A 25215-nucleotide genomic window follows, 5' to 3' on the forward strand; every position below is an offset into this window, starting at 1 on the left:
TACTTCGAAGTACTTAATGGTACATTTCTATAAGGTCCTTGCCACTTCAGAGCTCGGTATCGCGTCTTGATTTCTCCTTCTTCCATCATCCTCTCCCCTTTTGTTCATCTTTACATAACGATCTTGCCACGTACTTATTCAACACAACAACTTCCAATCTTTCAAGGTTTATTTTGAGCTTCTACTGACGACCCGACAGATTCAACACATTCAGCTCACTTCTCCTTGTTGACTTTCACGTAACCGTGTAATTCATCACTTCATATCTAAACCACTAACGCTTTCATCTTTCAATAAATTTTTGCAGAGCTTTGATATCGAAAATGGAGCTCGACGATTCCTGGGATCCTGATCCCTTACCAAGTTGCAGTTCTAGAAATCAATCTCAGCCTCGATCCAAAAAGGAGAAAACTCATCACTCTTCAACACAACCGGAACTGCAACCTCATTACTACCAACAACTTAAAACTTCTCATTCACAACACCGAGGTCGGAACGCACCCATGAAGCTTTATCAAAACTTTTCAGACGATGAAAGCTCATCTGATGAATACCCTGTCGTCTTGCAACAACCGCAGATCAATCATAAAAGAGTGATAAGTCCCGCTCAATCTGCGCAGGATAGACGGAAGCGACATCAGAGTGAGCACCCAAGTCGCTTTGATCGTGGCCGCACAACAAAAGTAGAGGAGGTTGTGTATGATCATATCTCGGCGATCTCGCGGTCTCGCAATAAGTCCGTTGCCCGCAATGACGCTCAATATAAGGTTAGGGCAAATGATATTTTCGAAGGGTATCAAAATGTCGCAAACACCGTGGCAGTCAGTAGAGAATCGGTCGCTCGTAGCCATTCGCGTGCAAGAGACTTATATGAGAATCAAGGCTATACTATAACGGAAGATTACAGCCAGCAGTTCGACAGACAACCAAGTGTCTTTTCACCTCAGAAGAATGCTCAAACTAAGGGGCGTACGAAGGAGGGGCTAACCTACGAATCTATGCCGCCTGTTACAGATGCTCACAGACCAGCTGGTCGAGATTGTAAAGAAACTTCAAGAGCCAATCACGAATCAGTCGGTACACCCAAACAAAGGCAACGGCATGGTTATTCTCGTGCACAAAGTCTAGCCCCGCGAACCTCCAACGGCAATAGTGATACACAATATCTGGGCACTGAAAATGGTACGTACAGTGTCAGAACTCAAAGACAGGGAAAGGGGCCCCAACTTCGCTCGCCATTATGGTCAAGCCATGATTCTGCTGTACCCAAACCTTCCTCTGCTAACATATTGCAAGGGAGAACTGACAAGTCTACCTTGATGAAGCCACTCCCACATACGCCAAATAATCAGTCCGTGAGAATTAGATCAGTTGCCTCTGATCGCATGCAGAGCAACTCAAATCAAGCCCGAACGATCGATTATGGTCCTATTGATGACGACGATGTCTACGAGACACCATTGGAAATTGATCTTCGCCGTAGATCCAAGTCTCACGCGAGGGCTCATAATGGTCCCATGAACTTCATAAATGCTCTACCAAAGTCTAGTGTATTTCGAAGAAAGAATTCCGAAGTCGCAGAGCAGGTTCATCAAACTCCATCCAGTGATTCAAATAGATCTAACAATTCGGGGGTCACTATCGATCTCGTTACGCCAGAAAGTACTCTTTGTGCCCGCAGTTCAATGCCTTTTATACCTCAACACTGGACTCCAACGAGAAGAGGCCCGATCAGAGTATCGACTTCCATGGAACTCTCTTATCAGGATGGTCTTGGCGCTAAAAGTGAACAACAACCTGGTCAGAATACTCATCGGCACCAAGCCAATGAATCTAGCCCTCATAAGGGACAACAGCCTGAAGAAAATATTCGTCAACAGCAAGCAGCTGAGAAGATTATCCGGCAAGAACTCAATGCTGATAATGAAGCTTTGCAAGAAGAACTATTTGGAGCAGTTATTGGCGAAACTGAGGGAGAAAAGAGAGAGCGTGAAGAAGCTAAACGCTTGGAAGCTCAGAGATTGCGGGAAGAGAGAGAGAAGCAAGATCTCATTGATGCCGAGAGGAAGCGAAAGAAGAATGAAGCAAGAGCCAAGAAAGAGAGCGAGAGGAAAGCGGCTGAGCAGGCCGAGAAGGAGAAAGAAGTAGCAGCAAAAAAAGCCAAACGCGACGCCGAACGCCATCATCAATCTTTGAAAGAGCAACAGAATGCAGACGAGAGACGCAAGGCCGCAAATAAGTTACTACAAGAGAAGAGAGAAAAAGATTTGGCTGCGGCCAAAGCTGCTGAGGAAAAAGCACAAGCTGCAGAAAAGGAAAGGAAAGAGAATGATGCTAAGTTTGAGCAAATGAAACGGCAATTGGAAAAGCTTGAGGCGCAAGTCAAAGCAAAATCGATTGCGGAATTGAAGCCTGCGAGAAAACCTACGGCTGTGGAAGGTGTCTCAAACAAAGTTAACTCTCTGCCTCCTCAAGTCACGCCTTCAACAAGCATGGAAATAGACAATGAAATTCCATTATCCACTACACAGACCCAACTAAAACCTGTGAATGGAACCTCAAACACGGAAAAGACTTTACCTCCTCAAGCCACACTTCCGACAAACATCGAAGTCGAAGATGAAGACACACTGTTCGTTTCAGACAATCGAAAGACAGTTGTCGAAGCCACTCCCGGACGGCAAATTTCAAACGGTCTCCAAAATACCACAGGAAGCTTTAGTAGTGACTCGACAATTGTTCAGTCCATAGGGTATGATCGACCCCCTACTAGTATGACTGAGATCTTTGCCAAGACAATTCTCAATCCAAGTGGTGACAAGACTCTCGAAGATAGAGACGCAGAGCGTGAAGCTATTCGCAAAAATAGAGCAAATGAGAATGCAGCTGCCAAGCAAAAACGAGCCAAGTCCATACCTGCGGAGCCAAACCTTGAAACAGTTGCTCATAAGGCTGCTCTGCAGGCAACTCCAAAAGCGCCAACAAAAAGCCCGTCAAAGAAGAAACGAACCCAGTCACTGACAAAGTCATTAGGGGGTTCCATATTCAGTGTTAAGTTACAACCTCTAGCCGGACATGAACCCGAAGGGTATGTCCCTCGCGAACAACCAGAAGAACCTCAGAATGCCTATAAGAAAACTACTACAGAGCTTACAGCCTCGAAACCGCGCCCACTTCCATTGTCTTTACCTCTTCCTCTTCCCCCACCAGTAAGGTCTGCTACTACTTCAAGTAGATTAGAAACTCGTCTGATTTCACAGGCAGAGCGAGAGGAAATTGAAGCTAATCGCCAAAGAGTCCAGGCTGCGGCACAGGCTCGGAAGGAAAATTCGAACAGAGCAAGATTGGAGGAGAAAAAAGCTGCATCTGCGAAAAAGAGAACAGTTGAATATCGCAAGAGGAAAGGAAAAGAACTCATTGAAGAAGCTCGTAAGGAAGGTAGAGTAATAGGTGATTCCGAGCTGGAAGCTAGGCTTAACAAGTTAATGGAGAAGCGAGAGGTATGTTTCCACAATGATCTACTGTTATTCATTTTCACTAATCAGAGATTTAAGCGCGAGATAAAGCGAAAAAGAAATCGTGCAGGAGAAAAGACTTCATCGTACGAACATGAACGTGAAAATGAACCCGCTCCTGGTACCAGCATACCTAACGATTCTGGCATGGTGGTGGCACAAGTCTCTTCCTCCGATACTACTAGCGATTCTAATCAAATTGAGGATGATGATAATCCTCTGACTCTAGATCTGAAAGAGCATAAGATCAAAACGGCTGAGGTTTTGAAAGAACGGGCGCAATCGCATGCAGCTCGACGTACCCAACCACAACCAGTGAAAAGACTGGAACCAATTTTTGACTCGGACGAGTCGGAAGAGTCTGAAGAGGATCCGATTGATGATGAAACTCTAGAAATGATGATGGAACAAGCTCGAAAAAATAATGCTCTTACAGAGGTTGCAAAAACTGGCGAAAATAACGGTGAGATCCAATCAGAAACTCGGACTGCGGAAGAGATTGCTCTTGAGAAAGAGATAGAAGATCTTTTCGAAAAAGATCCAAATGTCGGAGAAGAGTCTCAAGAAGCAACCGCTACACTCAACCCCGATGAACATAGTGCACAGATCGTTCCACCAATGCCCAATATGACAAGATACTTTGAGAGTCAATCCCCTCCACGATCTTCCATTAATCTAGAAACCCAATCACCGTTACTCGCAGCACCTAGTCAGATGGTCAGAACAGTACCTTTCAAACCACAGGGGCCCGTATCATATAAAATGGTCAATTTATATATGGTAATGACACAAGTGACGCTTCAGGAATATGAAGACGAAGTTGTTCTCAAGAAGAAGTTTTTTGATCTTGAAAAGGCCAACAAGCATGCACAGATGCTTGTCAACGAATGGAGAACCAAAATGTTTAGACAACAGGAAATTCTGGAGAAGTGGGACTCTGATCGTATGTATCATGGTCAAATCGTTCACGATGAACAGAAGACTACCAAGGTCTTTGTCATGTTTAAGCCGATGAACTCCGAAGATGCTGACAGATACGATCCAACACTGGTACGCCCGATATTTGCCAATCGATATTACACGATCCGATTTGAGAAAGTCGTCGAGGAAATTGATCCTGAAACTCAAAAAGTCTGTATGACAGACCGCACTGCTGGATTTGCAGATGCGAGCAAGCTATACACGGTTTTAGAAATGGCGAATCATGCTGCTGCCGAATATCTCGCCAAGGAAGTCAAACCCAAGGGAGAAGTTGAGGAGCAGCATACTGCGTACGAACAACTCATCCTCCCGCAAGTGAGGGCAGGAAGAGATGATTGCATCCAAGCAGATCAATTGTTTTGTTGCGAGGTGACTCGCGAACAAATTCCTTGGGCAGATTTCGAAACATTCGAAGTTAGCGTGGAAATGTTCAAGACTGAGGGCCCGATTAATTGAAACGAAAGCAGTAGATGTGCTTTCCTCTTCATCTTCATCATGAATGCAAATTGATTACTGAAACGATTATCATCGTTCAATTTCTTACCACCGCCCAAATTTTATCTTTATCAAACCACATCCTTCATTTTTGCCGCCGAACACGCACATCTCTAGATACTTACACACACCCGTTTCAACATCACATACGTTCACTACACATAGTATCGACCATTTCACCAACACCTCCGCACTTCACGTTATCCCTTATATAACATCGGATTCAATCCATACTTCACACCAAAACTGACATAACATAATTATCCATTTCATCAAATTCAACATCAAATCAACCATCACCACAATCATAATCGCCTAATCACCAAAAAATTCCATTATCACAAATACAAATAATACAGTCGGAAAAGAAAGTGCAGAAGTCAGTTCAACCATTAGGCGTTCAAGGGTAGTAATGACACGAACAACTCTTGGGGGACTCATCGATGAGTTTATTTCTTGCTGTTTATCAATAGGAAGGGCGTGAGATTTGGGTATCTTATTTTACTTTATCTGCTTTTTATTGCCTTTTACTTTTAATCCGTTATTCAGGATGAGAGGTTCCGCAAGCGTTTTGGAGAAAGGGGTCGTAATGAAATCGAGTGGGCAGTGGAGGGGTTGAGAGCATAGGCGGATGGAGAAAAGGGGCGGTGCGGGTTTGTGCCAAGTACAGTACATACGTTGGGGAAAAGCTACGTGAGGGGAAGGAGATCCACTGGAGAGGAGAGGCCAGCGCGTTTTCTTTCTTTGTTGTTGTTTTAATGAAAATTGATTAATACTGCTTCTTGAAGAACTCAAGCAGTTGTTGTCAAATTCCGTACTTTTGTGATAATGATTAAGTGATGAAAACGGCAAACGATTGTTCAGATTGTGGCTTGTATAATGGCAGGCAAAGAAGCTGATTCTTTGTAATTTTTATGCCTTCGGAGTTCGATCTTCATTGTAGTAGTTCTCAATGAAACTCCGAATTATATGTTTGAAGCTTTGCGTTTGTACAAGTACAGCCAAACGAGACTCTCATTTTCAGTGAATATTCTTCGATGTCTGAAACGAGATATGACAGCAACAAAAAAGAGACTACAGTGACAGCCACTGTTGGAAAGAAATCGGATGGGAATCTGTTCTAGGTACACTGGAGTAACAATTTAAGAGTGTACCATGAATTCGAAGTTAAAGCAAGGGTCCGCAAGAAGTTACGGTCTTCGCCTAGTCATGGTCTGCTGGCTCCTTGTATCTTGCAAACGTGGCGAACCAATTACACATTAGCCAGAGATTTATCTAGAAATAGAAGGAGAAGTATAGGTAGTAAGGGTTGGCAGGAAAAGCAAGTTGGTGAATTGCATGCCAATGCCGAGGAATTCAATAGATGAGCTTTCCACTTCAAGGCGAACTTACTAGAGGAAGATTCAAAATCTTGCTCTCCATTCGACCGGCAATCCCATGTATATCTCGCTCATATTCTCGAGTTAATCTCCACAACATAATATCTGGTAATAAATACTAGTGACAACGACATCTAAGTTATGACAACCATGATAACTTTAATGACAACAATAGATTCCAATTCTTAAATACAGAGCCGTGTCATGGGAGAACGCTGATTGCTATTGATAATTGTCATACTAAACGCTTAAGCCTGAATACCAACTCATCAATGTAGGCCTACACCTCCATGAACGGGTTTAGAGATAGTACCATTTGAAGAAGAAACAGGTAATTGTGGCGTGGTTTGAAAGTTCTGCGTGCAATATCAACTTCCCGGGTCTCCTATCTATGCTCAAAGTATTGCCTTTTGTACCCATGTATTCATAAAACAACTAGACAGCCAGGCAAGCTTACCTACTCAGCCTAGTCTCCGCTCATACCGGTGAATCATTCACTAGCTTCCACAGATCATTCACACGAGACTAGCTACTGCAAACCCAATGTAGATCCGGTTCCTCGTCGTCTAATATACCTCACTGGGAACAAATATTTGTGATATTTGACACTTGTTCTAGTCGCCATGTTTCTGATTTTTACTTGCGGGCAGACTTCTGACGAGGTGCAGAGTGAAGGTCAAACTTTCTGTATCCTCAGCACGATTCATCGCAGCCTATCCTATGCTTTCTTATGGGATCTTGGTGTGGAGCCTGCGTTTCTTTTCAAATCGGATGGATTAGTATTGAGCGTAGAATATTAGTGACAGTGACCAGGAATAATGACGATAGTGCCACTCTTGAAATGAGTTGGGCTGGTTGATTGGCTCTCAAGTAAATTATCTGGGTTGATTGGTGCATGTCAACAAATCAAAGAAAGACAGTACAGGGGGAGATGCCCCGGCAGTAATCATAGTTTGCCTTGACATTTTTCAATCTCTTCCTGCTCAGAGAGACTATCTGCTGGACCTATACCGTATTTTGCAACGTGTTTGTACGCATCGTTACACACCCCTCCATTAGGCCAACATTAGCTTGGGTGCCCAATAGAGACGGTCTAACAGAGACGAGACGGCAACCAATCATATTGTTTCATTGACAGGTATAGCATGTGTATGAGCGTTCGCAAGCCACATGGAAAGAGCTCGAAGATGATGATACATTATGACACACAAAATCTTAACAATCCTTAATTGAAGTTCATATACAACACTTCACTCATCACTAGCCAGGCGTTAAGTGTTTCCTACTCGGCCGAACTTTCACCACAAGATATCCATCCTCTTCCCCTCCAATAAAGCACATTAAGCCAAAGCTAAATACAATAAATTACACACTTCAATTGTAATTAGGAGAAGATATCACAACAAAAGTAACGCCGAATCATTATCTCCTAATACACATATCAAAACCGATAGCTTCCCTCTCAATACACCTATTTTGGAGCCTCTCCATCGACGAAGCTTAACGCATCTTCCTTTCCAACAACACCAATTCCACTAGTCTTGTTATGGAAAGTAACACCATAGCATTTATTTGCCACTAGTACCATCTCTGGTCTGAATGTTGTGCAAATGAATTGTCCACCCATAACTTTTTGTTTTTTAGAACCACCTTCACCATCTTCATCATTATCAGATTCTTCATCTGAGTTATCTTGCGACTGAGAAGCTTGTGATTGTTTGGCTGAGATTTCCTTAAGCATTTGAGCTACAGCGGTACGGTATTGAGCATCAAGATTTGCGTCAATTTCATCAAAGAGATAGAAAGGAGCTGGGTCACATTGTTGAATCGCAAAGACAAGAGCGAGGGCGCATAGACCTACAGGGAAGGCGAATTAGTACATTGGATAAAGAACTTGCGGAGGGAAATGACATACTCTTTTGTCCACCAGATAATTGTTGAATACGTTGTTGATCGTCGTGTTTACTATTGAAGCTGACACTGATTCCAACACCGACATAATTCTCAACACTATCCCGTGCTTCTTCGTCCGAATCTTCTTCCTCTCTTGCACGACGGTCTGTTTTACGTTGAATAACAAGACGACCACGACCAGCTGGGACAAGACGCTCGAAAATTTGGGCAAACTCCCTAGATACTTGCTTGAATGTTCGCTCAATGGCTTCATCCTTACGTTGATCAAGGACTTCAACGAGTTCTTGAATTGATGATTGGGAATCATCGAGTTCCTTCCTACGCTTAGTCAAACTGTCACGCTGAGTTGTGAATTGATTGTATTGTTCGAATGCCTTCTTGTTAACGTGTTTATACTTCTTGAGAGCTTCCTGAACTTTTTTGAGTCGAGATTGAATCTAGAAATGTTAGTGCACAGGACAAGAAGATTATTGTGGAAGTTTGCTTACGGATTTTGGGTCATAATCCTTGTACTTCTCAAATGCTTCATCAGGCAGGACACCCAAGTCGCGAATATTCTTGGCGCAATCTGCAGCACTAGTCGTCAGAATGGCCTTTCGAGCAATGCTCTTCTCCATCCTCTTCTGGTGCTTCTCAATCAATGCAGCAATCTTATTCTGCTCGTCTTCTTGACGATTCCTTTCCTGTTCCAAATTGTTGATGTTTGATTCAGCTTCCTCCAATTGCTTTTCGTTTTCCTTGAGCTTTGACTCTACAGCACTTGAAGCCTTGGTAATACGCTTCAATTCTCTTTGGGATTCTTTCAAATTACCAGAACCACTACCGGTAGCAAGATCGAATTCTTGACTATTTAATTGATCAAGCCTGAGTCTAAGATTCTCACGGAGATCAACCTCAATCATCTGTTTGCGGCTCTCGAGATCTCTCCGACTTCTGCTGTATTCATTCCATTGCTTTTGTAGATCTTGGACAGAAGCATTGAGCTGCTCAAGCTGTCGTTCTTCATTGGCCGTCAATGCCTTCTTGAAATCAGACGCAATTTCTGCTTCGTAATCAGCAATTTTAGCGGCATGATCTTTCAACAATTTGAGAACATCTGCTTGATTGCGAAGAAGTCGTTCAAGCTGCGCCTTCTGTCTTTCGAGGTGCGCTTGTTTTGATCTCAGCCCTGACTTTAATGGATCCAGGCCGTCAACAAGTTTGTGCTCCTTTTGACTAGCCTTTTGCTCTTCAGTATAAGCGGCGGTGATTTCTTGATCTTTTTGCTCAATTTCCTTTCTGATCTCATCTTGTCGTACCTTCAAAATTTCGTACTCATCCCGCCATTTGGTCAGCGCACGAACAGCTTGAAGTCTTGATTCCTTTGGATTAAGATATCCACCAGTCAAGGCACCTTTCCTATTTGTAGTATCACCGTCTGGTGTAATGGCATTACATCCGTGACTTCTTGCATACTGAGCAGCAATTGTGAGGTTAGGACAAACGATCGTCTTACCGAATACTTGCTCGAAGGCTGGCTCAAACTTTTTGTCGTATCGAATCTTGCTCAACATAGGTATAGCATCAGATGCATTTGGCAAGTTACCTGGTTTGAATCTGAGTTGGCTCAAAGGAACAAATGTAAGTCTTCCGCCCTTATCCGCGTTTAAAGCATTAATAAGTTGCGTTGCAGTTTCTTCGTTATCAACGACGTAGTTGAAGAGACTGCTACCGGCGGTCTGTTCCACGGCTACTCGATAAATTTCTTCAACTTCAAGGAGTTCTGCTAGAGTGCCGTATGCTCCTTGGATGTTGTGCTGCTTTTTGAGACGTCTCACTGTGGCTAATCCACGAGATGTGGCGCTATCCATGGTCTTTGCTAATTCCGACTCGGCTTGAAGAACTTCTTTGCGAGCATCTTCTATGACCGAGTGGAGCTTTTCGTCCTCTCTTCGTAGCAATTTTCTCTCATCCTGTAATTTCTCCAAAGATTCTTTGGCGGTAGAGACCTCTTCAGCTAAGGCTATTCTATTGCCACTCCATCCGTCTAATCGCTCCTGAAGACCAGATATTTCGGTTTCCAAATTTCGGATTTCAGATTGCACATTTTTCACCTCTTCGTCACCATCGATACGGTTTGCCTTCTGCGATCCAATCGTGGAGTTGAGCTCTTCAATTTCCTTCCTTAAAAATTGATCACGTTCAGCCTTGGTCCTAAATTGGTTGCTACGAGCTTGTTTTGCGTAGAGTCTATTTCTGCCAGCCTCCGCTTCGTCGAGATTTCGCTTAACTTCGGCTTCGCTAGCTTTTCGACTAGTAAAATCCGGGAGTAATTGTGCAAGTTCGGCCTCTTTCGAAGCTATTTCCTGCTTCACAGAATTCAATTCTTGCTGATGCCTTACACGCGATTGCTCTGTGGACGATTGGTTGGCTGTCAATGTTTTGACGTCTAATTCGATCTTGGCCCGAGCTTTTGCAGTATCTCGTCTATCCTCCTCCAATTGACGTCTATCTACTCTGAGGAGCTCCATTTGTCGAGTCAACTGTTTGATTTGTGTGTCTAGTTGCGCGATAGCCTTTTCTCCTTCCATGAATGCGTCCTTGTTCTCATCACCATCACCACCACCTTGTCTAAACTCATCGATTTCCTCCAGCTTTTCGGCAATTGCGACTTGTTCCTGGTGAAAGAAAGCATATTGTAGACATCGACGATCCTTATCCTTCTCCTGGTAACCTCTCAATTCTTCCTTCTCCTCCTCTAGTTCTGCCAGACGTTCCTTAATGTACTCCAACAATTCATCAATCTTGGCTCGTTTATTATTAGTATCTGTCATAATCTTCAGGGACTCAGTACGGCGTTGCTCATAGACTTGCGTTCCAGCCACTTCCTTCAATAAGTTCAATCTCTCGCCATCTTTCATGTTGGTAAGAGCTGTAACACGTCCTTGAGGCACAATGTAATATGGATTCGACCTAGAAAATCCTGCGGTTTCCAGAAGATTAAGAACATCGGTTTTTGTAGCATTTTTCTTGTCCAAAGAATATTCATCCTTTTTCAATCCAATTGTTCGACGAAGGTAGAGCTCGTTCTTGCCAGTAGGAAAACGTCCGTCGGAATTGTCGAAAATGATTTCAACGTATGCGGACATAACCGCAGATCCTGAACCTTCGTGAAGCAAAGCCTGTCGCTCTTCACGACCCATCTGAGTATACGCATCGCTGAGAACGAATCGAATGGCCGCGAAAAAGTTACTCTTTCCAGATCCATTTCTGCCAACAATTACATTGGTCGCTGGAGAAAATTCGTCGATGAGTGTTTGATCCTTATAACTGTATGTGTGTGTTAGGATGCATTATCTTCTATCGTAGTTCAAAACGCACCTTTTGAAGCCCTGGATATTTATCTGCTTGATATAAACCATCGCGACCACTTGTCGCCAGTGGGGCAACGATAATTCTTGCTGATTGTGAAGAGCGCTTCAAAAGGGAAAAACTGATCTCGATTTATTCTGAAGAATTTGCAAGAGATCCACCAAGCGCAACTGTATAATCAGTATTCAATCGAGGTTTTAATGAGTTTGTCGCGTCAACAAGCTGAAAGTTCAAGAAACGCGATTGAGGTCGCGATTCTTAGCGTAGAAAAGTGACGTCTCACCGCCCTGTGGCAGAAATTCTCCATGATAATTTCAGTCAGTCATTCTTCACCCACCACTTTTTAAAGCACCTAAGGTCGATACACAATACCGGATTAATCTGCTTATTGAAGAGATGGCAGATAATAACGAGATACCCACACTTGTATCTGCAGCAGCAGGACAAGAACCATCTCACACATATATTCCAAATCAAGGATATGCCCACCCCGCCACTTCAGATGCCCCTCCAATGACTCCGACTTCTGGTGAAAATACAGAATATGCCGCAGATAACGAAGACGATGCATACGATGATTTATTCGATGAGGAAGATGACGGGTACGTTGACGACGTCGATTATGACCCATCTTCCGGTGATTTAACCAAATCCTATAACCGTCAACGCAAGCTCAACGATGCAACCGCCACTGGTGCCCCTCGAATAAATCCCCAAAGACCGGCTGCGAATACCAAGGCAAGTGTCGATGATCAGATCACCAGTTTGTCAAAACATGCTGCTAAGATCAGATTGGATGGCAGTTTCGATGGAGGTCATAAAACACATGGAAAAGATAAATCGGATCGTGCGACGAGTGAACAAGTTTTGGATCCTCGTACACGTATGATTTTACTTCAGATGATCAATAGAGGTATTGTTTCCGAAGTCAACGGATGTTTAAGTACGGGTAAGGAAGCCAACGTATATGGGGCCTTATCAATTCCCTCGACAGACGCAGATTCACAACCAATTCACCGGGCTATTAAGGTCTACAAGACTAGTATCTTGGTCTTTAAGGATCGTGATCGCTATGTTACTGGTGAACATAGATTCAGATCAGGATACAATAAAGGAAATAACAGAGCTATGGTCAAAGTCTGGGCTGAGAAAGAGTTCCGAAATTTAAAACGTCTACATTTGGCTGGAATCCCTTGTCCAGAACCTGTCCATCTACGTCTACATGTCCTTGTCATGGGGTTCCTAGGTGATAAGAAGGGATGGGCCGCACCAAGACTTCGAGATGTAGAGCTCTCTGGTGATGACGTCGATGAACAGTATCGATTGCTCTACCTACAACTCATTGGACTCATGCGAAGAATGTACCAAACATGTAAACTTGTTCACGCAGATTTGAGTGAGTATAACGTATTATACCACCAGAAAAAACTTTTCATTATCGATGTTTCTCAAAGTGTTGAACACGACCATCCTCGTTCATTGGAATTCCTCCGAATGGATATCAAGAACGTATCCGATTTCTTCAAGCGCAAGAATGTCGAAGTCTTATCCGAACAAACCATTTACCAATTTATCACTTTCCATGATGGACCAACCCAGGAGCCGGGACTCAGTGAAGCGCTTGAGAAACTACTTCTTGAAAGACCTGAAGAAGATGAAACTGAAGAAGCTGTCGCCAAACGACAAGTAGAAAATGAAGTTTACCGTCAACAATACATACCACAAACTCTAGAGCAAGTCTACGATTTCGAGCGCGATGCTGAGAAAGTAGGAAAGGGTGAACGAGGCGACCTTGTGTATCGAAATTTGTTGGCTGCGGATAAGATGCCTATGTCTTCGGGCAACGAGGCGGATGCAGAGGATACGATGGGCGACGGTACTAGTCAGGCCAGTGATGATGATGAAGATGCGGAGGGTGACGAAGATGGAGAGGATGGAGATGATGACGATGACGAGAAGAGATTTGAGAAGGGTACACCGAGAGGGAAGAGATTCGAGGATAAAGATGCTAAGAAGGTTAGTTCATTTCGAGCATTTGTTTTGCCATTCGCCTTTCTACCCTTGACACCCCTATCATGGAATGATGACCCAATTTCCATCCACAAAACATGACCTCCCTTCTGGGACCAGATTACAAATCACGAGAACTTTATGTCTGACCATCACTCAAATATCTCCATTAATTTGCTTCATGTCATATTTACTGGAAGCTAACACTATTTTCCAACAATAGGAACACAAGAAAGCAGTCAAAGAAGAGAAACGTGAAAAGAGAAAAGACAAAATTCCCAAACATCTCAAGAAGAAACTTGTGAGCTCGACGGCAAAACATAAGCACTAGTTTTAAAGTCGAAAAATCAAATCAAACAAATAAATTCTTGAATCAAAATATTCGATCGCCGGCTCCTTCATATGATAGTGACCGGTAAGTAATCATTGCCTTTCTCTAGCTACCTTCCCCACAGATGCAGAGAAATCTTCAAAACGAACACCCGGATGAAGAAACAAACATCACTTCTCCCAACCCAATACATCGGAGTAGTGTCTTACCAAGGGGTTTCCTTCGGCAAAACCTCTTTGGTGTATGGGTTCCACTACCGGGGAAGCTGAAATACTTCTACTTTCAACGAGAGTAGGAGATATGCTGATCAAAGAGAGCACTGACGGGTGTTCTGTTCACGGAGTCTGTTTTTCCTTGATAGTTGATTCGTTGGGAAGAGATACCTAAGAGGAACAATGTGAAAGTGGCAATTATTGAACTAAGGGAAAAGAACTTGCTCGTATGATGACATAATAATGTAGCGAAGTCAAGTGGAGAACAAAATATACTATCTGTGTATATGCATATTTATTCATTCGCTATACCCTAATGTTTGCTATCTAAAACTGTGATTCTAAACTTACAATTCCTGGAAAGGCCGTGGCCATATAATGTAAACTCCCTGTAAAAAACGCAAAACCACGGTTCATTATGAAATTATCCATCTCCATTATATCCACAATCCTGACCATCCGTGCATCCAACCATCGCATACATAACATCGTATCGTATTTCGTCCCAATATTTGCTTTCCATTTGCCTCCTTCCGTCCCAGACCAATTCATACAAGCATCGCATCTTATCATTTCTCACCCGTCAGATCGTTTACTCCCTTCTATACCCCCCATTTCTCTTCTTCCTTCTATCTTCGGTATAATCCGTTTCATTTCCACCTCTCTCACTACTCAACCCCGGAATAAAGCAAGGATAACTCTTGTGTCCGGTATCCCCACTAACCTCACTATCCTCCCTCACACTACTCAACTCGCTTCCACCGACACTCGATTCAGCAGCGGAATAAGCAGGGGGTGCCAAATGTGATTGATCTCTACTTTGTTTCCTAGCTTCACGTCGAGCACGTCTCGCCTCTCGTTCACGACGCTCTTGCTCTTTTATTGCGGCTGCGTCACGAGACGAGATGAGGGAAGATGCGGCTGCGGAACTGTTGTCGTCACCAACGCGGAAACTGAAATCTCTACGTTGAGCTGCGCGTCCCTTATCTTGAAGTTTCTTGGCTTCTGCTTTGATTCTCTCATCATCTGTTACACTTGAATCGGCCTCGCTCTGTCTTGAACTCTTCTTGGTTGTGTTCTGTCTGTTCCAGAAAGTTGAGCTTCCACCATTATCCTTAGTCGAGGGAGCAACACGTGGGCCTTGAACTGTTCCGATAACCTTTCGAATTTTGTAGTGATCTTTGTTGTTACTCTTCTTTGGCCTCTCGGGGGTACGCTCAGGAGATCTCTCGCGGTTTTGCATAAGTCCATCGGAAACAGTTGAGCCTTCTTGGTTTGTAGATCCCTCCCAAATACTAGATTCGCTTTCTCTGTTCATGCCGCCAACTCGTGCTGGTTTCTCATGACGGTATGCTCGAAGATCCGCAATATCGTCGCCGTATTCGGATTCAGGTACATCACCCAAGTCACCACCGCGGAGTCTGCTCTTCTTATTCTTCTTTTCCTTCCGTGGGTAATTGACCTCACTCATTTCGCTATAAGTGACCTCACTTTGTGTGCCTAGTGAACTCTCTTCCTCATCATAGTCCTTGTATCTCGATCTCTCCATACCACTTCCACCCCTCTTACTCTTTTTGTTCTTCCTTCCCCATGTACTCCTCTTCTTTTCTCCATGTACAATACTACCACCTCCAAGATCTGTAGCTTCTGAAGCTCCAGAGAGAGTAGTACCATTGGGTCCTTTGCGTCTCAAGACCGTAGACTTATAATCATCCCAATCATTTTCATGAAAGACAAATCCACCATTCTTAGCGATGAAAAAAAACCAGATACCGGTGATAACAAAGCCAGCACCGATCAATCCAATAACTATGAAGACGAATTTGTTAGGAACAGTGTCGAAAGGTGTAACACCACTTGAGGGATCAACTGTGGGGACTACATCGCGTGCGGTGAGAGCTTTGGTGATGATATTTGGTGCGGAAGAAACGATGTCGAGAGATGGAGATGAAGAAGCAACGGCGGTACGTTTGAGGAGAGGGGAGACGTAAGAGGAGATAACAGGCATGATTGATATCTTTTCGTGAGTGTCGTGATTTAGGTTGGTATTCGAAGATGATGAAGTTTTATTTACTTCAACATCCAACTAAGTACAGCTTCGTACCATCAGTAGTGATAAAGGGTTATCGTGAATTGGAATATTCGTCAATTGAACTTCACAAAGTAAAAAATTACCGGAACAAATTGATAAGACTTAAAAGACTCAGTCAAAAAGTTCTGGTGTTGGATAGTATTGCCAACTCACGTTCCTTGGAATAAATTACGAGGCTGGGGAAAAAGCGGGAGGCTGGTCATTGTCGTTCGTTTACACAGCAACCGGGCACGTGCTTAGATCTATTTTTGGTTGTAGTTCTCGCTTTCTAGGCTCTTGTGAAAGATCTAGACAAACAATCAATCATATCAAATCCATTTGAGTTGGTTTTGCGTGCATATGCACACAATATATGAGAGCACTACAAAAGTCTAATTGTTTAGGGCTGAATGTGGGACGATGAAGTGATTAATAGTCCTAGTGGATCGTCAACCTAATGCTTGGTTTGGTTTAATCTTTCTCTGTCCCAAATCTCCTTGATGTCATGTCCAAAGTATCTAATCTCGATTGGTAAAATTGGGATCTGTGAGAAAATACCAAGCTTTTAAAGGAAGGGGTTGTAGGCTTTTTATCTCCTTAGTGTAATGTCCTTGGTGTGCCATTTTCAGAAAATTCCTCGCATTGAAGTCACTGCGCATGCCTCTCTTTTGCCTCTCTGAAAGTTCATAAGAGAACGCAATAGTATTCGATGATCATATGCCAGAATTAGCCCTGTCGTTCCTCTATTGAACCCCGTTTTTTATGACTGAGTGCACCAGATCAGGCTCCCAGATGCAGCCACCCGCTTGAAAGGCTCAATCGACAACGAATGATGGCTCACAATGGCTCAACTTGGAAATTTGAGACCGAGGAAAGGTGCTTTACATACTTTTATGGAGCAGCTTTTCCTGGATTCATGGTGACTTGTTGTCCAACTATATTAAAAACGTAGTCTTCTGAGTCATTGAGCCCCGGGTTACACAGGCACTCCAAAATCCCCAAACAGTTATTCTGTCCCTCTCTTTCCATATTTCCTTTTGTTGCGGTCTCAAATGGAATTCGTGTCAATAGTATCTACTTCGCGATGGATGTCGTAGCACATTTTTTGCGACATGAAAAGGTTAGTATTTCTCTGCGTCCCAAATTCTATGTTAGAAGTCAGAACAAGAACATGGCCAGATCTAAGAAATCACTTTTAGGGTGAACACAAAGCCCAAGGATTCAGCACAGATCAGTTTTTCTTATTCGCGATCCAGATCTAACTGCAGAGGGTCGTTCAGATTGCCAGGTATTCTCGAAGGATTTTTCGGACAGCAGAGATGTCACACACATCTGATGTTCGCCCATGACAAGAACCATCCGTACGGCACTCTTATCCTTCGAAAATGCTATTGCCAGAGGTGTGAAAGTTCAAGCTTTGGACATACTTCAGAATTAGGATACTTCGCCGAACGGCATAGGAATGGACAAAGAGTATCTACACAAACATTTCGGCGAACAAGTAGACTTCGATAAAGTTGAAGAAGGGTGGAATGATAAAGCTTCTGGTGAATGGGTTCCGAAAAGTCAGATGTGGAATATCCCTGCTTTAAAACTCGCGCTCAATGGCTTACGATCAACTACCACCAACGTCGAAGTTGTGATAGTCAGTCATGGAAGCGTCCTCAGAGAACTCACTAACGGGAGGGGTAAGTTGCGTGCCAAACCAAATCAAGCACACAAAAGCTAATGGAAATGAAATCTAGGAGATTGGCGATCTGGCGAAGTCCGCAGCTATTTAATTGATGATAATGGGAAACCTTTTCTCTTTCTAGATAAGGGTGGTCTCGAAGTTCGTAGATCACATTCTCTGACTCAACATGTGATACCTACATCAGATTAGATCCACTCCCAACCAACGGGGCCTTCAATTCTTGCAAAAACCTTAACACACAAGCCTTCGGAATCTTCTGAGAAAGCCCATGCAGTAAAAATGAAGGTGGTTATTCAAATCGTTGCAAAGGATACCTCGAAAAATACCAAGGAGGAGATACTGAAAGTTTTGAAGAGATGTGAGACTGACGTGGATGCATTATTCAAGATTTTTCAGGAGGAACTTCAGCCGACCAAAGTCGAGGGCGGTGACATTGAGGGCGTCAAAGCACGACCAATAATTGTGTTGAAGCAAGGACCAATAACGAAACAGCCGATGAGATACCAATAGCCAATTGAGAGGATGAGTGATGACGATATTGCTAGAAAAATACCTTTGAAAGCAGCATAGGTCAGGCACATCTCATCTACGAATCATTCGGAGTTATTATGAGAATCTTATGTCTGGTGGTTATAGACATGTTAACTTTGGGGAACATAGTTGTCGGTGTGCATAAGTGGTTTAAAGAGACTCAAAAGTGATAGCTTATGAGATAAAATTGGTCGAGAGGGCACGGAATTAGACGTTCATAACCTTGAAAAGAAAAAGAAAAAAATGGGCTGTTTTCAATCATATTCTAGTCTAGTTCACATATCTTTCAAAAGTCATTCTGACTCGCAAAGCACTCTTACAAATTTCACTAATATCGGATTTCAGAAGAAGACAAGGCAAAGCAACTTTGATATTTTCATATTCGTGTTCTCATCACCCAACGTCCTGGCATTTCCATAACTAAGTGTGCTCTTTGAATATACAATGATCACAACAAAATCTCCATCTCAAGTTCAGAAAATCAATGTTACTACCATTGTCTCATGTTGAATTACTTTCACCTGTCTTAATTGCTTACTTAGGCACCATATACTGCACAAGAATTATCGAATTCTCAATCTCTTGAAAAGATACCCTAAACGTGCCAAGTTAAACTCCTTACCCCGCCCCTAAACCCTCGCTAAAAACATTTCTTTGTTAATCTCATCCATCATTTAACCGTGCTTCTACATGGATACCGTAGAATATATAGATTGGTCCAAATACTCCATGCTACTTATCACATCACTCACCTCTTTATTTGCCACACAAGATCAGCCAACGAATCGTATCAACCTTATCCTAACGATGAGATATCCCCTCCGTAGAAATTCCATCCACTGACAACTATAGCCCATTCCCACCCAAAACAGCTCAAAACTCCCACAAACATTTTTTTCCATCCTCATGACTTCCCCCAAGTCCTCTCATAGGTCAAACTCGCCGAGTATTCCCCTCTGCTTACGCTTACACATGTCCCACGCCATCCCGGCATTTATCCTCAAGCTAATACTTCCCAACAGTCAACACCCGAGAACTGTTGCATATCTGATTTTTCGCCCGATAATTGTCCTCGGTTTAGCTTCGCTAGATCACGTTCATGATGACATGTTGAGGATTTGGTTGCACGTCTGAGTTTCGTGCCGACTTCGGGACGGTCTTCGGTACTGTTGTCGGTACTGTTTTCGGAGGTTTGGTTGGAGAATTTAGTATGTACTTGTTGACTCGCATGATAGAGATTTGATGCATTTTATTAGCGGATTCGATGAGAACTCGGGATAGGTCTTCTATTATCTTTTGCTTCTTCTCAATTTGCTGGTATTTGATGGCTAGTATCTGTACGTTATTCCCGCGCTCTATTTTAGCTGCATCATACATTCTACTTATACGTCGCATGTTCTTCAATACTGCATGCGACATACCTCTTTGCTTTTTTCAATATACAATTGATTACAAAGATCCCTTTCTTATAGTGTATAGAATTCTAAGATTATCACCATCTCGAGAGAGATAAATGCTATAAGCTCAAAACCTATATCTAACATCGCATAGATAATGAGTGAACAAATTTACCACGCTACATAGCCACTTCATGTTCACAAAAACTCCAAAGACCAATTCTTTCCAACCCCCAACTTCAAACCTCCACCAGACTCAACCTCTCGCGGATCAAAATCCACTGCAGAAAGACCTACAATCGCTACGACACCTCTCAAACCTCCTCATGAATATCCCAACTCCCCAAAAAAAGGAAGAAGAAAAAGAGTGAAAACCCGCAAATCATTGAAACTCAACCAGGTAATGAGTGAAGTGTGCATTCCTCCCCTAGATCCACAAATTCCTCTCTTCTCCCTACATAACAAATTCCTTATATATTCACCCAGCTTCCCTTTCCACTCCACCCAATTCCCAGTCCCCAATCCCCAATCTCTCCCAAAATCCAAAAAGATCCGACACCACAGAGATTCGAACTCTGGCTCCCGAAGGAAACGCCTGTACGATAGCCGTTCATCCAATCTCCTCATCAAATACCAAATTACCACTACCGCGATAAGGAGACGTACCAGGATGACCAAGCTAGTAGCAGGGCGTCGCGTTAACCACTCCGCCATAGTGCCCTTTTTTGATATGTTAAGTGAGTTGGTTTAGAGTTGTATGGAGATGAGGTTAGGAGGTTTGGAAAGTGAATATCAACCTTGAGCTTACCAACCATCACCCCATCAACCATAAAACAAACCAAATACTTACATTACAATATACATCATCCCTCCCATCCCTCCCAAACCACCAAACCACCAACCCACTAATAACCAACACTCAGACAACAAACCCAATTAACCCCCCCCTCCAGCTCCACATCTCATAAACCCAAAAGTAAATAAACCCAAAGCAATCAATCAAACTCCGAATGCAAAGACTCAAAAGAAGAATGTAAATTGATGTCCTTCATGTTCCATCGATCTCACCAACCTGGAAACTCAACTCCCATACGCATACTAGGTACCTACCTAGATAGTGCTTAGAAAGATCTTTCGAAGATCATCATCCGCCTATCTATGTAATTGAGGGAAAGAGGTGCATACATCTTCTTCCTCAACGCACCCAATACAAACAAAAAGAAAATGATCTAAACATTCCGCATCCCACCCACCGCGTCGCGTCGCGTCGCATCGCATCTCATCGCAACCTAAAGAACATATATAAAGCACCAAAATCCAGAGACTTCTCCAGTGAGCGCCGAGACATTCCTTGGCTATCATCCGAGAAGAAACAACTAATACTCAATCTCGCATTGAGGTATCCACTTGACAATACAGTCACATCACCAAGTTCAACTTCACTGCAGGAACTCGACGACTAGGAAATACAAGGGGGTATCATATTTTAAAACTATCCTAAAGCTATCTAAAGCTACCCTAAAGCTTATAATCCACAATCAATCAATCAATCCAATCCTGAAGGTTCTTGAAACAATTCTGATAGATAGACGAGTCCCCACTAACATTAAAGGAGGTCCAATCTATCAATCCATTTTCCGTCCCCCCCTCCCATCCTTTCCATATATCATACCAAACAGACCATGTACCAGCCATGTACGCCAACTCTTACAAACATCTCTGTCGATAATTCATATCTTACATGCTGCCATTGCTAGCAAATGTGCATGCATCTGTAGTTCATCCCAATCCCAATACTTTCAATCCAAAATCAAAAGGTAATCGCCAAAGTGAAGATAAGAGACATGAAAAAAGAGATTCATAACCATAGCTCATACAAGTCGTACATTCATCATATTGAAACATTTCCATTTCCACCATAAGGAAAAAAAAAACAGAAAAAGTGCTCTCAAGTGCTTTTGGGGTATAAACTTTTTCCGCTTTTCTGAAAAAACCAAAGAAGAGGAGAAAGTAATGACCACATATCAATATGCACAGAGAAGAAAGATGTTTTAAAAAAGGAATCCAAAAAGAAATGATACGAAATCGCCATAAACAATCATGTCGCTAAATCGAATATCCAAGAAATGAATCGTTCAAAGGAAATAAAATATGATACGTAAAGAATTCAAAGCCATGTAGAAGTAGTTGAATTCTCCCAGTTGGCATTGCGAGATTCATAGTCCCTGGCAGTGCGAGACTCATAATCCCTGACAGTGCGAGATCCATAGTCTTTGGCAGTGCGAGCTTCATAGTCTTCACGGCGTTCGCGAGGTGCTCTGTCCCGCTCTTGAGGTCGAGGTGAGACTCGGGTGTGGGAATGTTGTGATCTCATACGCGATCGGGCTGATTGACTGTCACTCCGATCATGTCGGCTTCGGCGCTCACGATCATCAAGTAATTTAGGTCCGTGTCCATGTCCATATTCCGATGCAGTTGCTTGGCTTCCGTCATGAATTATTTTTTCTGTGCGGTGAATCTGAATTTTTCCTCCTTCTTCGCATTGAATTTCAGCTCCACCAACTGTGACTTTAGCTTGGCCAGTTACCTCGATTGTAACATTATCATCACCACCACTTCGGGTTGTACGGGTGGTTTGTGTGCCCCGATAATCACTAAGGTCATGACTTCCACTGCTCTTTGTGCTTCTGCTACTACCCCCAGCCTGTCTTCGTTGTTCCCTTTTCAAAGCCTCAGCAGTGAGAGGGATAGTTGGACCACTGACTTCCTCGAGATAATCGGCTGCCGCAGAAAGTTTTGCGCTATAGCCACTTGATCCCGTAGTAGACGCTTGAGTGGATGAGGCAGATGTAGATTGTCCATAGTAGCTTTGTCGACGTCTGTTTTTGCTAGCAGTCTCAAGTCTGAATCTTTCTGCTTCCCTGGGTAGTTCGCTCACATCATATGAAACTGAGTTTCGATGAGGACTTGGTCGACGAGGACGAGGTGCTTGACGAGGAGGTTCATCATGGTACTCTTCAACGCTGTATTGGGAAAGCGTGTCGTCGTACACTGGCACGTCAACTGTTGGTCGTCGCATAGTAGGTTTGGGTGGTGGTGGCATAGCCTGAGAGTCTCTTCTGCCTCTGCTGCTCTTGCTCTTGTTGTAACTGCTTTCCACTTCGCTGTAGTTACTTTCGCGACTGCGCGAGCTGTCTGCCTTGCTAAAGTTACTCTCCGATACAGCAGAGCTATTTGTCCTTGAAGGGATCCCAGATGGTACACGTATGCTACTGGTGATGGTTCTCCCGACCGGCTCTTCAATAGAAGATTCGTAACTATCATCGTAATCATCTTCGCTGTAAATGTACTCTCGCTCATAGCCTCCTGTGATCATTCGAGGTGTTTGAACTGGCTCAGGTCGAATGCCATATTGAGAGGCCCTTTGTTGAGGTTCAAATCGAGCGGAAAGAGAGCGCGATGAAGGTTGAGCTTCCTGAGATTGAAAGTAGCTAGTAGCTTGAGGAGGAGGAGGAGGGACGACAGCATAGCTGTTGCTGAATGCTGGTGAGGGAGGTGGAGCTTGAAATTGCGCCGATTGATGAGCAGGTTGAAAATACGCAGAACTGGACAATGGCGGATAGGCAGCAGACACTGAAGCAGAGGCAGCGTGGTAACTGGAAGGTCGTTGACCACCGTGGTATGTTTGAGCGTGGGTCAATGCGCGAGGTCTCACAGGGACAGACGTGGTATTGGGTTGCGTAATGACGGGAGGTTGAGGGTGTTTAGAAGTAACTGGGGTCTTAACTCCGTAGTGCTCTGGTTTTGCGTCAGTCTTGACACTGAGAGATCTTCGGTGCTCCTTGTGCTCCTTGGTCTCTTTGTTTTTTAGTGTTTGTGGTGGACGTGATTCGACTGTGGAAGGACGTCTTTGGTTCGTGGATGGTCTTCGCGACTTTTTACTTTCTTTTGTGTATTCAACATCTTGTACCGCATCGGGTGATGATATCTCGGAGCCTGTAGGAATTGCTCCTGTCGAGTATCCCGAGTCGCTATTTGTTCTTGAAGCTTTACTTGATGTGCGATCGCGAGTGGTAATCTTAGGACGTTCCTTGACCTTTTCCCTTGAAGGTGCTTTAACGCTTGCGCTTCGTCGAGTACCTTTCAAAACTTTGCCCGTCTCTTCATCTTCGTCTTCGAAGTACATGGCACGTGGGCCACCCATTGTTTAGATTGGAGCGACGACAATAAGGGTCGTCAACAACAAGATACGTATTTGATATTAATCCGTAGAGTTGACGGGAAGGCCTGCTGAGTGTAAACAGAAAACGCACTGGACGCTTCTACTTATATAGTAGCAATTGATGTCGCACGAAGAAAGTGTTGTGGTCTGTATGTGTGTGTGGGTGTGTGTGTTGTTATGAAGTTTGGTTGACGGGGTGTACGGGAAGTGTGGTGTGGGTGAAGGGATGAACCGACTGAGGGATGGAATAAAAATTAAAAAAAGTAAGAGAGTAGTCGTAAATAAAAAATATGGGGAGTCTAAGCTCCTTTTTAGTGTCTAATCCGTGAATCCGTAGGGAAAAATAGTGAAGACACTAATCAATGATTGGATGAGCGACGCAATTCCGCAGTAGTGTCAATTAGGTAGTACTTTGACAGAAAGCTGAGACTTGGAGTAACGGGTAATGTTTGACTTTTTTTTCTTTTTGGTTTTCTTCTTTCGTGGATTGTTCTTTGCCAGGTTGAATAGAATGATGAATTATGGTTGGTGGTGATTAGGTCCGTAGGGTTTATCGATTTATCGATAGCGAATAGTGTGATTTGGCAGCCTAGGATTGAATGTCGATGCGATATGATATGATATGGATCAGCAATCCGGTAGCTAAAGAAGAACCCTAAAGGAGGGGGGCTGAGAGGAAAGTAGATAGTAGATGTGGATGTGTGGGTAAAGGGGACTTTTATCGAAGAGAGAATCTGCGATGATATGATAGGATCGTGTGGTATTGTCAACGAGGATACGTTGGTAAAGCCTCTCTCATAAACTTTCTGCTGGAAGTATGAGATTAAAAGCCGAATGGGGAATAACAAGATGATACACGGTACGAGGTGTACACTCTTCAGACCTGCCCTGGTTCAAGCTGTGGTCATATGTAAAGGAATAAGAAAAACAAGTACACCGGGGACTAATTGTGCTATATTTTTCCGTTGTTTTTTGGGTTTTCTTTGCAGAAAAATACTCCTAATCCTTGGGTAATGGGAGTATCCAAATGGGAACGAAAATAGGGAAATCCGTTTAAATAAAATCCTTGTCCGGTCTGTGGCTGCTATTTTGTGACTGTCCTTGGGGAAGATG

At 43.4% G+C, this 25215-nt stretch overlaps 6 protein-coding genes across 6 annotated transcripts; 3 read left to right on the top strand and 3 right to left on the bottom strand.

Annotated features, from left to right (window-relative positions):
* Nucleotides 1–323: 323 nt before the first annotated feature.
* Nucleotides 324–4952, top strand: Bfra_004381 (uncharacterized protein; the record flags this gene model as incomplete). Its single annotated transcript, XM_037334788.1, has 2 exons — nt 324–3500; nt 3555–4952. The coding sequence occupies 2 exons, from the start codon at nt 324–326 to the stop codon at nt 4950–4952; spliced, it is 4575 nt and encodes a 1524-aa protein (XP_037193322.1).
* Nucleotides 4953–7841: 2889 nt separating this feature from the next.
* Nucleotides 7842–11685, bottom strand: Bfra_004382 (putative chromosome segregation protein suda protein; the record flags this gene model as incomplete). Its single annotated transcript, XM_037334789.1, has 4 exons — nt 7842–8227; nt 8286–8721; nt 8773–11593; nt 11645–11685. The coding sequence occupies 4 exons, from the start codon at nt 11683–11685 to the stop codon at nt 7842–7844; spliced, it is 3684 nt and encodes a 1227-aa protein (XP_037193323.1).
* Nucleotides 11686–12031: 346 nt separating this feature from the next.
* Nucleotides 12032–13987, top strand: Bfra_004383 (putative serine threonine-protein kinase rio1 protein; the record flags this gene model as incomplete). The annotated part of the gene is made up of 2 exons (XM_037334790.1): nt 12032–13651; nt 13869–13987. The coding sequence occupies 2 exons, from the start codon at nt 12032–12034 to the stop codon at nt 13974–13976; spliced, it is 1728 nt and encodes a 575-aa protein (XP_037193324.1). The 3' UTR covers nt 13977–13987.
* Nucleotides 13988–14780: 793 nt separating this feature from the next.
* Nucleotides 14781–16196, bottom strand: Bfra_004384 (putative endosomal spry domain-containing protein; the record flags this gene model as incomplete). Its single annotated transcript, XM_037334791.1, has 1 exon — nt 14781–16196. One exon carries the CDS (start codon nt 16194–16196, stop codon nt 14781–14783), a length of 1416 nt encoding a protein of 471 aa, XP_037193325.1.
* A 1525-nt stretch (nt 16197–17721) lies between these two features.
* Bfra_004385 (putative phosphoglycerate mutase family protein) lies at nt 17722–18462 on the top strand (the record flags this gene model as incomplete). Its single annotated transcript, XM_037334792.1, has 3 exons — nt 17722–17947; nt 18005–18090; nt 18142–18462. The coding sequence occupies 3 exons, from the start codon at nt 17722–17724 to the stop codon at nt 18460–18462; spliced, it is 633 nt and encodes a 210-aa protein (XP_037193326.1).
* Nucleotides 18463–22047: 3585 nt separating this feature from the next.
* Bfra_004386 (uncharacterized protein) lies at nt 22048–24084 on the bottom strand (the record flags this gene model as incomplete). The annotated part of the gene is made up of 1 exon (XM_037334793.1): nt 22048–24084. The coding sequence occupies one exon, from the start codon at nt 24082–24084 to the stop codon at nt 22048–22050; it is 2037 nt and encodes a 678-aa protein (XP_037193327.1).
* Nucleotides 24085–25215: the final 1131 nt, after the last annotated feature.

The sequence above is a fragment of the Botrytis fragariae genome (assembly GCF_013461495.1).
Source record: "Botrytis fragariae strain BVB16 chromosome Unknown tig00000050, whole genome shotgun sequence".
Taxonomy (NCBI): Eukaryota; Fungi; Ascomycota; class Leotiomycetes; order Helotiales; family Sclerotiniaceae; genus Botrytis; species Botrytis fragariae.